This window comes from Cibotium barometz, chromosome 23 (genome assembly GCF_041138505.1).
Source record: "Cibotium barometz isolate CiBa-2024 chromosome 23, ASM4113850v1, whole genome shotgun sequence".
Lineage (NCBI taxonomy): Eukaryota > Viridiplantae > Streptophyta > Polypodiopsida > Cyatheales > Cibotiaceae > Cibotium > Cibotium barometz.
The window spans coordinates 41,929,827-41,944,458 of NC_141068.1; the positions used below are offsets into that span (position 1 = coordinate 41,929,827).

A 14,632-nucleotide genomic window follows, 5' to 3' on the forward strand; every position below is an offset into this window, starting at 1 on the left:
TTTCTTTTCAAAAAAAAATTCTCCAATTAGAAAATCTTTCCTCTCCACACGTTTAGTTCTTTCTTTAAAATTTTTTTTTTTACTTTTTTACTTTTTTATTTTTTATATTTTTTTTAAATTTTTATTTTCTGTTTTTTTTAAAGATAAGTTTTCTAGGGTTTCTTTGGGGTTCAGCCTTGGCCGCGGCGCAGTTCGTACACAGCACAGATCTGGGGATTCAGAAATCCCCCCTCACACGCAGAAACCAGATAACAGAACGCACGCCCACACGCGGAGGGGAACAAAAGAAACAGAAATGCAGAAGACAAACTGCGGAACCAGATTGCAAAACACAGAAACACCTCAACAACAAACACACAGTCGCTTTCCTACAGTGCAGATTAAACTTCACACAGCAGCCGAGCTGCAAACTGGAGCTTGGTGCAGGGCAACTCCCCGGCAGCAGCGGCGCCAAAAATGTACGCTTTTGCCGCACAGGTCGTAGCTGGGGACTTGCCGAACACCGTATGCGAGCCACGAATGGCTGCAAGCATACAACCAGGAAGGCAAGCTCAAAACAGAATGCAAAAGGTGTGTCACTCACCGCTTAACTGCCGCCTTGAAGGATTCCCGCGTCGCAGCCGTGAAGGAGGAGCCGCCGTCGCCGCTCTACCGCCTCGCCGCCGCCGCCGTGCCGCTCTACCGCCTCGCCGCCGCCGCCGTGCCGCTACACAGTGCTCGATCGCTCTCTCACTCTCTCTCTCTCTCTCTCTCTCTCTCTCACACACACGCAGGAGAAGGAAACCAAGGAGATAAGGCAAGAGCACTCTTGTATTCACAACACATGAGAATGAGGATTTTAGGGTTACATTTGACTCTTATAGGTGACTTGGCCATTCACACTTGGGCGCCCATACATGGCCGGCTGACCCTAACCCTTATCCTACTGATATTCAAGGTGCGCCTCTCATCGGCGATCACCCAATCCCTTCATCCTTAACATACGGTGCCGACAAGCCCGACCCATGACTCAGAATATTTAAATTAATGACGTAAAACATAGTACGTCTCAATGTCTGTCATAGGTTAACAGCATGGACATTGACACCCTGGATCGATCGACCATACGAAGGGTTAGTGTCCCCAAACAAGAAGATGGCTACAGCTGTGGGTGGAGGGTTGCACTTAATGCAATGTTGCTGCTCTACGGAGCATTTTTCAGCTCCCTTCAGAGGATGTAAGCATTTTTCAGCTCCCATACGCATGCGTACTCTTGTTTATCTTCTTGTATATTGTCATGTTGATCTTATTTATGCCTTGATGAATTGTGATGGCAGTTTCCATCAATGTCTCGCTACGTGGACCTAGACGTCCAAATGTTTAGGGAGGAAACGATTGCGAAATTGATCGAGGTCACTGAAGTTATGCCTCCAGACGGGCCAGTGGACTTCATCCCGCCCAATCCACGAGGGGGGATAGGCCCCCCTGAGCCTCTTACATGGGCTCCATACTTGGGAGAAGAGCCATGGCTCCATCCTGAAGCCGATACCTATGGGTTCCAGTAATAAATAGTTTTTTCCTTCTTCCAACAAATGTACGTTTGTAAATATGCAGCTATACATGTACATTTATATTTTTTTGCACATATCTAGTGTTATTGGAGAGAGAACATCATGTTAATCTTATTTATGCCTTGATGAATTGTGATGGCAGTTTCCATCAATGTCTCGCTACGTGGACCTAGACGTCCAAACGTTTAGGGAGGAAACAATTACGAAATTGATCGAGGTCACTGAAGTTATGCCTCCAGACGGGCCAGTGGACTTCATCCCGCCCAATCCACGAGGGGGGATAGGCCCCCCTGAGCCTCTTACATTGGCTCCATACTTGGGAGAAGAGCCATGGCTCCATCCTGAAGCCGATACCTATGGGTTCCAGTAATAAATAGTTTTTTCCTTCTTCCAACAAATGTACGTTTGTAAATATGCAGCTATACATGTACATTTATATTTTTTTGCACATATCTAGTGTTATTGGAGAGAGAACATCAATTGTAAATTCACTTTTAATTTGAAAATCAGAGGATCAAATTTGCTACTGTGTTCCTTCACTGCTTGTTTTCTTACTTTAAGCCTTTTTTATGTACATAAAAATTCAATTGGGGAATTTTTGCCTTCATTACATTGTTTTAAACAATAAAGCATTACTCTGAATAGATAAGTTTATTGCATATGGAAAATACATTGTCACCGTATACATGGTCACATCATATATCTTCTAGTGCCTCCAATTCATGTGGGGCTGCAACATCTTTACAAATGATCTGATGCTCTCTTCTTTTACTTAGCTTCCAACCATCGAGCTTGAAGCAAAATTGATCTGGAGGATTCTGAATAGCTACTTCTAATTCCTTCCTAACATATTCGAGAGTCCAATTCTCTTCCACTTCCAATGTCAAAGATGGGTGACCCTGTCGAATCATAACTATATCTATCAAGCAAGAGTGGCTGCCATCTCTTGTATCTTGGCCCATGCTTTCCCAGTTGTTGTTGATCCATCGCCACCTTCTATAAGTAAATGACATGCACAGATGTTGCCTGGCAATATAGTATCTGATTCCAAAATATCATTAGGATAATTTTTTGAGTATAATCAAATAAGCGTTGTAACTGTTTCACAAAAATACATTTGAATGTCATAACACTCACCGAAATGCAATGTCGGAGGTGTTCAATCGACATTCGATCAAATCATCTCCCTTTGATGATTTCACTCTCCAACCTTTGTCAAACAAATGATCAAGCCAGGCTTCATCTATATCTTTGCACACAAAAGTTGTTCTAGTTTTTCTCAATTGTTTACAATCAGAAAATAAATGAACAAAGCATGCAATTGGAACAAACAAACTTAAGTGGACATTTCTTGCACCAATGCTAGGCTTCATAGCACATTTAATGTCATTAAACATTTTGGTCCTGTATGACTCTATCACTTCTGTGTCAAGCAATGGCCACTCAGGAGACTATCAAGTGCGGGCAACGGAATACGTTCCAACTTTCCATGTCAACTCGATTGAGTGGGCAAGGTATAAAATGAGTCATAGAAATATGTTCTACTTCTTGCAAGATCACTTGGTGCACGACCTTCATATTGAAGTTCCCCCACCTCACCATGTACGACATTCAAGAATCCCGTCAAGCATTGTGCAGGCTCCCACTCCTGAAGATTGGATGGGTACAAATCTGTGCAAGGCAGAAAAATGTATATCAATCACCTTATTTGCAACATTGAAATACAAAACACAAGCACTTACAATGTGGTCTGTGTCTTGGAAGTCCTTCCAATGGTCCCACGTTGATCTCTTTTTGCATGAATACATGCTGGATCAACACTTCTTTGACAGTTTTCCCTCCTAGTGCCATCTTAAAGTCAAGGATCCTTCCTTTCCAATGTTTGGCCAAGTCTTCAGATGCCTTTCCCTTCACTCGGTAGTGGCCTCGTTTTCCTGGCTGCATAGTGACCCAAGAGTACTTCCTGTATACTTGGGGAATCCATTCTTCGTTCTCGTCTTTTATGTTATACAACACAACAGATGAGATACTGCTCCTTGCTCGTTTCAGTCCACTTTCGGGTGCCATGATAGATTAACAGACGTGTGAGACAGAAGAAGTAGCAGAAAGTGGATGACTGAGCTAACCGCTTTTGTGGATCAAGGAGGGAAGAAGAAATGAGGGACGGTGTGTTCTTTTGGGCACCAAAGATGTTTCGAGATTCAAAAGTGGAACCAAGTTGAGGGAATAACCAGGAGAATGTGTATCTATCTATTCCAAACATTCAAGCTTCATTAGTTCTAGGGGTGGTGGAAAGAATTTTTTAGTGCTCCACGTCTAACACAGGAATGGGTGGTTGCAAGATCAGGGTGCCCAGTTTTGTCCACTCAGGCACCCTGTAAACAGTAAAAAAACAGCCATTTGTTTACATTTGGCTAATCTCTCCTAGTAAATGAAGGAATTTCGTTTCAAGTTCTTTTGTTGGAACATCATATTTAAAGTTGGAAATATAGTTGCATAATTTGATTAAGCATTAGAGAGTCAAAAGTCCTCATTTTCTTAGGTACAAAGTCAATGTATACACCCTGTCCCAAATTTGAACTGATTTCATAAAATGCTAATATCTTTTCCATATAAACTCGTATGAGATTCCCACTTTGTACCTTAATCTTTACATAATTCCAAATAAATGTCTAGAAAAAGTTGACAAATCCTAAAAAATATTTGACTTGGGCAATGGTCTTTAGAATTGGCCATTCTCACAGACCTTCCTAATTTTCTCATAATCAATATAGACACCATTAATAACGTGTGCAAGGTACGTTAGCTCTTGTTTAGAGAAACCATATTTGCTTTCTTTAGCAAACAAGACTTCTTTTTTGAGAATATCTAACACAATACTCAAATGTTGAGCATGTTCCTCAAGGGTCTTACTATATACGAGGATATCATCTAAAAAGACAATCACAAACTTTCCCAGATATGGATAAAATAAAACGTTTATCATCTACTAGAAATTTGCCAGTGTATTCATCGTCGGCGAGTCCAAATGGAAAAACCAAGAATGCATAATGTCCATATCCAGTCCTAAATTCAGTCTTAAAGGCATCATCCTCAAATATCCTAATCTAATGTTAACCTCTTCTCTTATCAATCATTGTGAAGTATCACGCTCCACAAAGTCAATCAATAAATTTGTTAAGACCCTTGTAAATCAACACACATTCTCTTGGCCTTATCTTTCTTTTCCACTAAAAGAACAAGTGCACCCCATGATGACTTACTAGGTCTTGCATACCCCGTCTTGCATACCCCATACAGAGGTACTTTTGAGCTACCTCTAGCAAAATTATCCTCCTCAATTTGGCTTAACCTATAAGGTTGCCTAAATACCAGATGTGTCCCAATTAATAGATCAATCTTGTGGTTTGCGCCTATTCTTGGAGGTAAACCAAGAGGTAGTTCCTTTGGAAACACATCTAAAAATTCAAACATAATCTCTAAAACGTATCTTCTTTCAAGAGTCTTCTCTTAGGAGAATCCACACTCGAAAGATCTACTCCCTTCGAGCATGCCATATCCGTAGCACCAGATCTTGAACTAGCCTATTGGTCTCCCACAACAATCTCTCAGGACGAAGAGAATCACTCTTTTCTCCCTTCCCTAGAGCTAAACTCATAACTTTAGCCAGTTTCTTGCTGCAAAGCATCAACTTTACATTGAGAGAAACAACTAGAATAGAAAGAACTCTTTGAATCTAGAAACATTTCAAATTTATTCTTGAAAGAAGCTACATAAATATCATCATTGCATTGCATTTCATTCTTTAAAACACAATAAAGAACATCACATTAATTATTGTTGAGTGTTTCTCTTATTTTCAAAGCAAAACACATGTGACTAATCACCATTAATTACATTTGTTACTCCAATAGTAGAAGAAATTTTACTCATTGGACTAGATTAATCACCAACTAAGGAAAACTTCTTCATATTAGGTTCAAAAGTAATGTACATAGTTAATATTTAAAATGGGGTTTTTGTGACAAAAAACCACTATTTGCCCAGTAATACATCTATGTGTTCAAGGTGCATAATAAGGAAAGAAAGGTCTTCTTTATAAACTTGGATCTTCAAAGTGACCCAAGGAACCTTTCTTTTCTACCACATAATTAATATTTAAAATGGGGCTTTTGTTAAAAAACCACTATTTGCCCAATAATCCATCTATGAGTTCAAGACACATCGTTCAAGGCACATAACAAGGAAAGAAAGGTATCCTTTATATAATCTTGGATAGGTCTCCTTTATATAATCTTGGATCTTCAAAGGAAAGAAAGGTCTTCTTTATAATCTTGGATCTTCAAAGTAACCCAAGGAACCTTCCTTTGCCAACAATTGGACACACCTTGAGTAAGATTGACCAGATAGCAGTGGTCACTCGATGCCATTGGGATAGGAAATATCTAGACAAGAGAAGCATCAATAAATTTGTGAGTACTACCATCATCAAATAAAACATATACAAGGGATCCCATAACTTTGCCCGTCATCCGGATAAGGTCATGTGGACTAAAAACCCCTTGTTAAAATGACAATTCTCACACCTATTACTGAAAGAATATGACATCAATAGAATGAATGATGGATTACCTAGAACAATACCAGTTTGCACCAAGTGAGAGCATGTGCTAGTTGTTGCATTGCTTTTCCACCACCACCCAAAGACTTTTTATTGAATGGACAATTAGTATTGTCAGTGACATTTAAAACATGGGCCCTTGTGAGGATTAATGATTACCGTAGAATCTGATTGAGGCCTCTTACCAGCAACTTCAATTTCGATTGATGCAAAGATGAGGACTACCCAAAAGGTTGCCCACTCACGCTAGGCTTGCTGCCTCTACTTGGCGGTTTCTCTTCCCTTTTCTTTTCTTCTTCATTACACTTCTGTGGTCTGAAGGACCTACAATGTCCTTCTTCACAACAGTAATTGTAACTATATCATTTTAAATATGGGCAAAGTACAATGCACCCTCAAAGGACATAATTATGATCCAAAGATGAGGCCTACCCAGAAGGCTCGCTAGGCCTGCTCTGCCGATGCTTGGTGATTTCTCTTCCCCTTTATTTTCTTCTTCATTACACTTCTATGGTCTGAAGGACCTGCAATGTCCTTCTTCACAATAAGAGCTGTAACTATATCATCATAAATACGAGAAAAGTGCAATGCAACCTCAAAGGACTAAATTACATCTCGTCTTACCTCATTTTGATAATCATGAGGTAAAGCTTGAAGAAAAAATTTGGAAGAACTTAGCTATAAGCTCTCAAAACTAGGCATCAAAAAAGCTATGAGGTAAAGCTTGAATAAAAAATAGATGAACATAATGATTTGGAAGAACCAAGAACTTAGTTATAAGCTCTGGAAACTCCTAAATGAAAGCCTCAAAAGACCTTCTTGCCAATTGTATTTTTTGTAGTCAATAAAAATTCACTAGTTTCATCAAGTTGTCTTACAAAAGTCTCTGAGAACACAGTCTTGAAGTTCTCCTTGGTCATGGGAGCCGTGAGTTTAGACTTTAGATCTTAGCATCAAGTGAAGGCACGCCTCTTAAAAACATTTCCACTGTCATTATTTTAGTCTCTTCAGGGCAATGAACAATGGTGAAATGTGTCTCCCAAAATGACTCACCCAAGCTCTCACAAAGTCTAGATAATGCTCCTTCCTCTCCCCAAAAAACAACTTCGTAGAGTAAAAGGAGGCTGAGTACCAAAAGTACCCAATGGCCCAACATGTGGGCACAGCCCATCATTGTTCATTTTGAGAAACTTTCCGAAATATATTCAAAGCTCATTCGGATCGATAAGGACCATCTATGGTTATGCCTGGGTAGCACCCCCCACACCACTGTAGCCTGAGAGACTATTGGGAAAGGACCACTAGTGGCATGTCCCACTTCCACCAGGTCTATGACCAAATTCGTTAGAAGAAGAAGGTTTCTGCCAAATAATTTAAAGAGTTCAGCCTTGGTTTATATGCAAATCATCTTCTTTTAAGCCACAAAGTTGCAGCTTTCTTCTCTAAATTTCTAATTTTTATATGCAAGAAAGTTTGGAAAAATTTTGACATAACCTTCCCACGTTTCCAAGCGTCGTAAACTTTTCAAAAATTAACCAAACTCCATGTTCTTCTCCTGGCACAAAACCATATACAAATTTGATATATATTGATAACACAATTATGCATATCCAAATGCACAATTTCATCCCACATAACCATAAATAAATAAATTCAATATATACTAATGTGACAATGGCAATTCACTTGTCTCCATCACCCAAATAGTTTAATTAACCATGATATATGTAAGCAAAAATACACATTTTTAACCCCATAACCATGATATATGTAAGCAAAAATACACATTTTAACCCCATAAAAAAGTGAAACATGTATTTTGAAATGACACGCTAGGGGGGCAAAGTTCAAATCTCTAGCTTCCTCATAAGAAAAATTGCCAACCCTTTCTTCACATACAGAGGAAAATTGTAGATCCCACCCGGTTGCAACCATAGTTCTTCACATACAGAGGAGATGAGGTTGAGTTAGTCATATCAATATGTATATTTAGGGATTGCTTTTATTGGCCCGCACTTGGCTGCCTTACAGTAATATACATAGAAGAGATGGACACTAATTTTTTAAATAACAAAGGAGATTTTTCAAAAAAAAACAAGCCCAAATGCTGGCTATTTAATACTTTGGTTTGCCTGATGGTGAATTATAGAGCATCTTTTTTGGGACCGGACTTGGGAGCTGAGGATTGAAGGAGAGTGGAGAGAGTGCAAGTTATGATGCTGTCATGCATGATCATGAGTAAGGCATCAGTGCCACATGCCACTGAGTTTGGATGAGCCCCCATGCCGTATTCCATGCCATCACATGCATACGTCATGTCTACACATACTCCCACAAATAGCTTTGGATTCCTATAGACAATTGGCATAGGAGGGTCATAGCAGTTGTTGGTATGCATGCACCAACAGTTGGTTCGAGTCATATGGCTTTCAGATAGACCACCTCCCTCCCTTTGAGTACAACTTGGACTCCCCCTTTCTTGATCTCTCATGGCAACAGATCAACCACATCATGTACCTAGACACATATAGACTAGACATGGACATCAACGATCGAGCTTTCCCCGAAGCTCGAGTCTTACAGAGTATTTATTGAGGGTCACTGGGGATGGTATCTCCACCCACACATCCCACGAAATGAGGATTGCCATTGGTCAACTGAGGGTGGCGTCACATCGCCTTCAGATTGAAATGGGAAGAGCAAATGGCATCCCACAGGAAAGACAATTATACAAGCTATGTAGCACAGGGGAGATAGTGTCAAAGGACGACGAGACGAGACCGCTTAACGTCGACTTTTTTTTATCAAAGGAGCATTACATACTTAGATGCACGATCTACTATGAGGAGATACATGGATGCTACCACTATCTCTTCAAGGAGAGATAATTGCCCCTGCTATAGATGACGCATTACAATGATCATAGATGTCTGGGTCTATACCTATTAGTGCTGACAGTATTGTCACACTGATTTTTTGGCAACCTGAGATGCAAGATACCACACATACATCTAGCACTAACATTTTTGGCCCTCACGAGCTAGCCCTAGTAAACTTTCAGCCCGCATGAGATCCGCACGGACATATTGACCATGACAGGGCTAGATGTCCCCATTCCACACACTCAGGGGCTCCTCCGAGAGAGCATGTCCTCCAAAGAGCCAGACGCCGTGCTTGCTCATGGAGAGCCAGACCTCCACCTGACAGCTCCAGATCCAAGCCTTGCTTCAATGACAAAAAGAGGCACTCCCACAAGTAGTGGACATCAACTCAGTCCATAAGGAGGACAACACATTATGAGTTCGAACACATATACTGCCCGCTATACTGTACTTCAAGGCCTATGTACTACGTTGGTCATGTGTTTTTCTTTCAACGACTAGTTTTTTGACTAGACATCTAGTTTACTCATGGATCATCACAAGCAACGTCTTTGTGGTGTCGTAGGCCCTTCTCATAAACTCTTTGGGTCTTTCGTAGATGTTAATAACATCTTTCTTTCTTTTTTTCTTGAAAGAATGATTCATGTTCATATTTAATATAAAGAGCAAGGCTAACCACTCTATTCTTTAGACTTTGCGACCCCCACTCCCCCCCTTTTCCCTTCCTCACTTCTTCTCCGTGTCCCTGATTGTGAACCTTTCACTTGTCTCTTAAGGGTATTTACCAAGCTCTTGTTTGTGGAACTTACTCCCTTAGCGACACGTGTCCCTTTTTCTCGATATATTTTCTACTCTTTTCAGAATTTTATTTGAACACCCCTTGTGATAATTAAAATCAGCCCGCATGCTAGTATACATTTTGTTCGGTGAGCTCCTAGAGAGTAGAGCCACAATATGAAGTCAACCATGATGTAGAACCTTAATGGCACCAATAAAGACAAGGACAAGCTATGAATAATGTATGCCTTTCTAAGAACTATCTTTCTTCTAACAAAGATAGAGACAACTTTGCTAGCATTCCTGCCATTGACCCATATTCTTGCACATCTGAGGTTAACACCCTCAAGGCTAGTAAGAAACCCTAAAGCTATACCCCCTTTCAATTTGTCTCCATCTAACATCGGCTCCAAAACTACATCCAAATTCGGCACATAGCCTTCCCTCTTCAAGTTGTTTTCTATTCTCTCTAATTTAAAATAACAGTTGCCACTCTGAGGGTGACCCTTATCTCCTACAAAAAACTCATGCACTTTCTTTTGAACCTCAACCCATGCCTTTCCTGGCTTTTTCCATGCACTCACAAACTTTCTTAGCTCTCCTAGTTTACCAACATCCATCAACTTGTGATTGTCTGCATAAATGCTTGACATGAGCACATACCCAGATGCAAAATCAGGATCAATCTCCACGACTTGGTTGAAACAATGACTTCCTAGGTTCATATTGCCGTGTGTTCTGCAAGAAGCAAGCAAGGATACCCACCCAGTATTGTCGGGCAAGACTGGCATACTTTGAAGCAACTCTTCTGCATCCTTCAAGGATCCAGAACGGCCAAGGGCATCGATCATGCAATTAAAATGTTCGATGCTTGGTTTAATACCATGGTCATTCCTCATGCTTTTGAAAAACTCAAGGCCTTCTTCCACCTCACCTGCATGACTGCAGGTGGCAAGAATACTTGTATATGTCTTACTATCTGGATTCAACCCATGTCGTTTCATGTCTTTCAGACATAGCCTCACCAGACTATAGTTGCCCTGCATAGCATACCCAGCAATCATCGCATTCCATGACACTACATCTCTGGAGGACATCCCTTGAAACATCTTGTTTGCATCTTTCATCCTCCCACACTTGGCATACATGTCCACGAGCGTGTTCCCGATGACCAAATCCAAATAGAAACCCCGTCTAATGATCTTTTCATGTACAACTCTGCCCTGCTCAAGGGCTCCCACACTACCGCATGCTTTCAGAATGCACAAGAAAGTAGATCTCTCGGGCTCTTTGCCCTCCTCTTCCATTTCCTCGAAAAGCTCTAGCGCAGAAACACCATCTCCATGTTGTGCATACCCTGTAATCATAGCACCCCATGAAACAATATCTCGTGTTGGCAATTCATCGAACAGTTTTCGGGCTTCCTCTAGCTTGCCGCATTTGGCATACATGTCCACAAGTGTATTGCCAACCACTATATCTGAGCCAAAATCATCCCTTACGATCTGGTCATGTATGAACTTGCCATCCTCCACAGCACCTAACATGCTCGAAGCTTTCAAAACACACAAAAAGGTCACCTTATCGGGCTTAAGACCCTCCTCTTGCATCTTCTGAAAGAGTTCAAGAGCATAAAGACTCTCCCCATGCTGTGCATATCCTGCAATCATCGCAGCCCAAGCTGCCACATTGCGATTCGGCAATCTGTCAAAAACCCAGCGAGATTCCTTCAGGCTGCCACATTTAGCATATACATCCACTAAGGCACACACAAGGACCGCATCAATTTCAAACCCACACCTTATAATTCCATCATGTATCAGCTTGCCCTCCTCTATGTTGCCCAAGTTACTGCAAGCCTTTAAGATGCATGAAAATGTCACATCATTTGGATCTATGCCCTCCTCTTGCATTTGCTGGAAAAGTTCTAGAGCTGAGTGATCATGCTCATACTGGACATATCCCGAGATAATGGCATTCCATGACACTATATTTCGACTTTGTAACTCCTCAAACACTTTGCGGCCTTCCTTTAAACTCTTGCATTTGCAGTACATGTCAGCTAGAGCGCTTCCGACCACCACATCGACTTCAAGTCCAATTCTAGTAATCTGGTCATGTATCAACTTGCCATGATCTAGTGCTTCCATGCTGGCACATGCTTTTAAGGCACATGAATATGTGACTTTGTCGGGTAGCATGCCTTGCTGTTGCATGTCCTGAAAGATCCCTAGAGCGTGTAAAGACTGCCCCTGCTGAATATACCCTCCAATTAATGAATTCCATGAGACAACCTCTCGACTAGGCACATTGTTGAACACTTTGCATGCCTCATCTATACTCCCACATTTTGCATACATATCGAGGAGTGTGTTTTCAAGTGCAAAATCCCATTCAAGCCCGCTTCTAACGACCTGGTCATGTATCAATCTGCCCTGCTCTATCACTCCTATGCTACCACATGCTTTCAGAGTGCACAAAAAGGTCACCTTCTCTGGTCTTATACCACCTTGCTGCTGCATTCTGCTATAAAGTTCAAGTGCCGAATAACTGTGCCCATGCTGGACATATCCTGCAATAACTGCATTCCATGTGACTGCATTACGATTTGGTAGTTTGTCAAAAGCTAGATGTGCATCTTCCATACTACCACACTTCGCATACATGTCAACAAGGGTGCTTCCAAGAACCACATCAGACTCATTTTCCCTCATAATAATCTCATGATGTATCACCTTCCCAGCCTTCACCTCCTCTATGCTGCTAATGGCTTTCAAAATGCAAAGAAAAGTGACTTTGTCTGGTTGAATATTTTCATAATGCATCTTTTTATACAGTTCAAAAGCAGCAAAACCATAGCCATGTTGCGCATAGGAAGCAATCATAGTGCCCCATAGCACTACATCTTGCTTGGCAAACACATCAAACACCTTGCGTGCATCGTCCATGCTGCCACATTTTGCATACATGTCAATGAGGGCACTTTGTATGGCAGCATTCCTTACAAGATCATTTCTGATGACCTGTTTGTAGATCAAACTACCCTGCTCAAGGGCACCTATGTTGCTGCATGCTTTCAAGATGCACAAATACAGCACTTTGTCGGGCTCGATGCCCTCTTCCTGCATTCTTCTGCACAATTCAAGGGCCTTTTTGCTTTCTCCAAGGGTGGCATGTGCGGAGATGATGGCATGCCATGTGTAAACACTCGGCTGCAAAACACTGCAAAAGACTAAGTTTGCATCTAGCAAGCATCCACATGAGGCAAAAAACCTGATGAGAAGATCCCCCAGAACTGGCACTAAGTGGAGGCCACTGTTAACCATGATGCAATGTGCTTGTTTTCCAGCAGACAGGTCTTTGCTTCTGATACATTTCTGCAGGACACAGTAGATGGTATCCCTTGACACGGGCATCTCCAGCATGTGCATTGCATGGAAAGTCTGCATCTCCATGCCCACAACATCCTGTGCGTTCAAATTTGACCTAATGCTCGTTACCATATTGAGCTGGGCAGCCACATGGAGAATGCACAGCATACATCCACATGTCCAACGTGTTTAAATGCTTCAATTGATCTAGGGTTTTCTGAACCTTAACCTGATGTATGGATGCTTCCCCATCTCCACTACATCCTCTAGGCTTTGCAAAGGTCAAAGCCAGAGTTCAAATCATCAATTTGCAGCAGCACCTCTTCAAATGGCACAAAAAACGTGTCGTTCACTTCGTAGGTGAACAACGAGGTCTGTTGATCCCATAACAATTCTTTTGTGGATATGCTCAGCGATAGCCTCTGCAACATAAAACCCACAATGGATTGCACGCAGAACCAGTGCCCTTTAATATCGATTCAATAAATTTCATTGGGGTGCCTAGGACTAACTGCCACATGGTCTTAAAAGACCTTCTTAGGTGATATCAATGGATCACATTCATCAAAAACCGTGACACCTTTTTTGGGCAGTAGGATAAGGTAAACTAGGGCCAATGACCCTTGTTAGGTGATATCAATGGATCACATTGATTAAAAATTGCGACGCTTTTTTTGGGCCGTAGGATAAAGTAAACTAGGGCCAATAAATTAGGTTACTAAGCGATCATAGTTTACTTCCTAGTTTACTAAAAAGACATAGTTTACTTTCTAGTTTACTAAGCGATCCTAGTTTACTAAACAGGCTTAGTTTACTTCCTAGTTTATATCATGGAATGAACGTGAATTTAGGTTTGGGACTTAGAAAATTTTGGAGAAAAATGTTATGTACAAAAGAGGATTTGAACTTGAGACCTTGGGTCACCATTGGAAACATCTTACTACTACACTATACCTTCAAGCAAGAAAACCATGTGATTTCAAGCCATTATATTCTATGTTTTTCATCCCTAGTTTACTGACCCTAGTTTACTTTATCCGACGGTCCAAAAAAGACATCGCGATTTTGATCAATACCATCCTTTGATATCACCTGACAAGTGTCATCCTAAAATTTGGATTTTAGAAGTTATAAACATGATAGCTCCCTATATATAACTGGCATGATGAAATCTTGCAATCTCAAAATATCATATTTGCCTAGGTATGATCACATGATATCTTAGTATTGATCGTCTTATATCTTAAATCATGAGTACATTGATATATAGGTTGATTAAATTTTTTTTGAGAAATATATAGTATATTAGGAGCTTATCAACAGTTATATACAAAATCCAAATAAATGACTTCCTAAACTCCTACCATTTCACTGTTTAACAAATTGCATATCAGATCCCACCTCTCATCCTCCCAAACAAAAGAGGATTGC

At 40.9% G+C, this 14,632-nt stretch overlaps 1 protein-coding gene across 1 annotated transcript; it reads right to left on the reverse strand.

Annotated features, from left to right (window-relative positions):
* Positions 1-9,786: 9,786 nt before the first annotated feature.
* Positions 9,787-13,718, reverse strand: LOC147625959 (pentatricopeptide repeat-containing protein At5g27110-like). The gene has a single exon (XM_086817502.1). It carries the CDS (start codon positions 13,367-13,369, stop codon positions 9,911-9,913), a length of 3,459 nt encoding a protein of 1,152 aa, XP_086673628.1. The 5' UTR covers positions 13,370-13,718; the 3' UTR covers positions 9,787-9,910.
* Between the last annotated feature and the right edge of the window lie 914 nt (positions 13,719-14,632).

What these genes read in the sequence shown, in the direction of transcription:
- LOC147625959 (XM_086817502.1), bottom strand. Translation starts at nt 13,369, where the DNA reads ATGCTGTGCATTCTCCATGTGGCTGCCCAGCTCAATATGGTAACGAGC.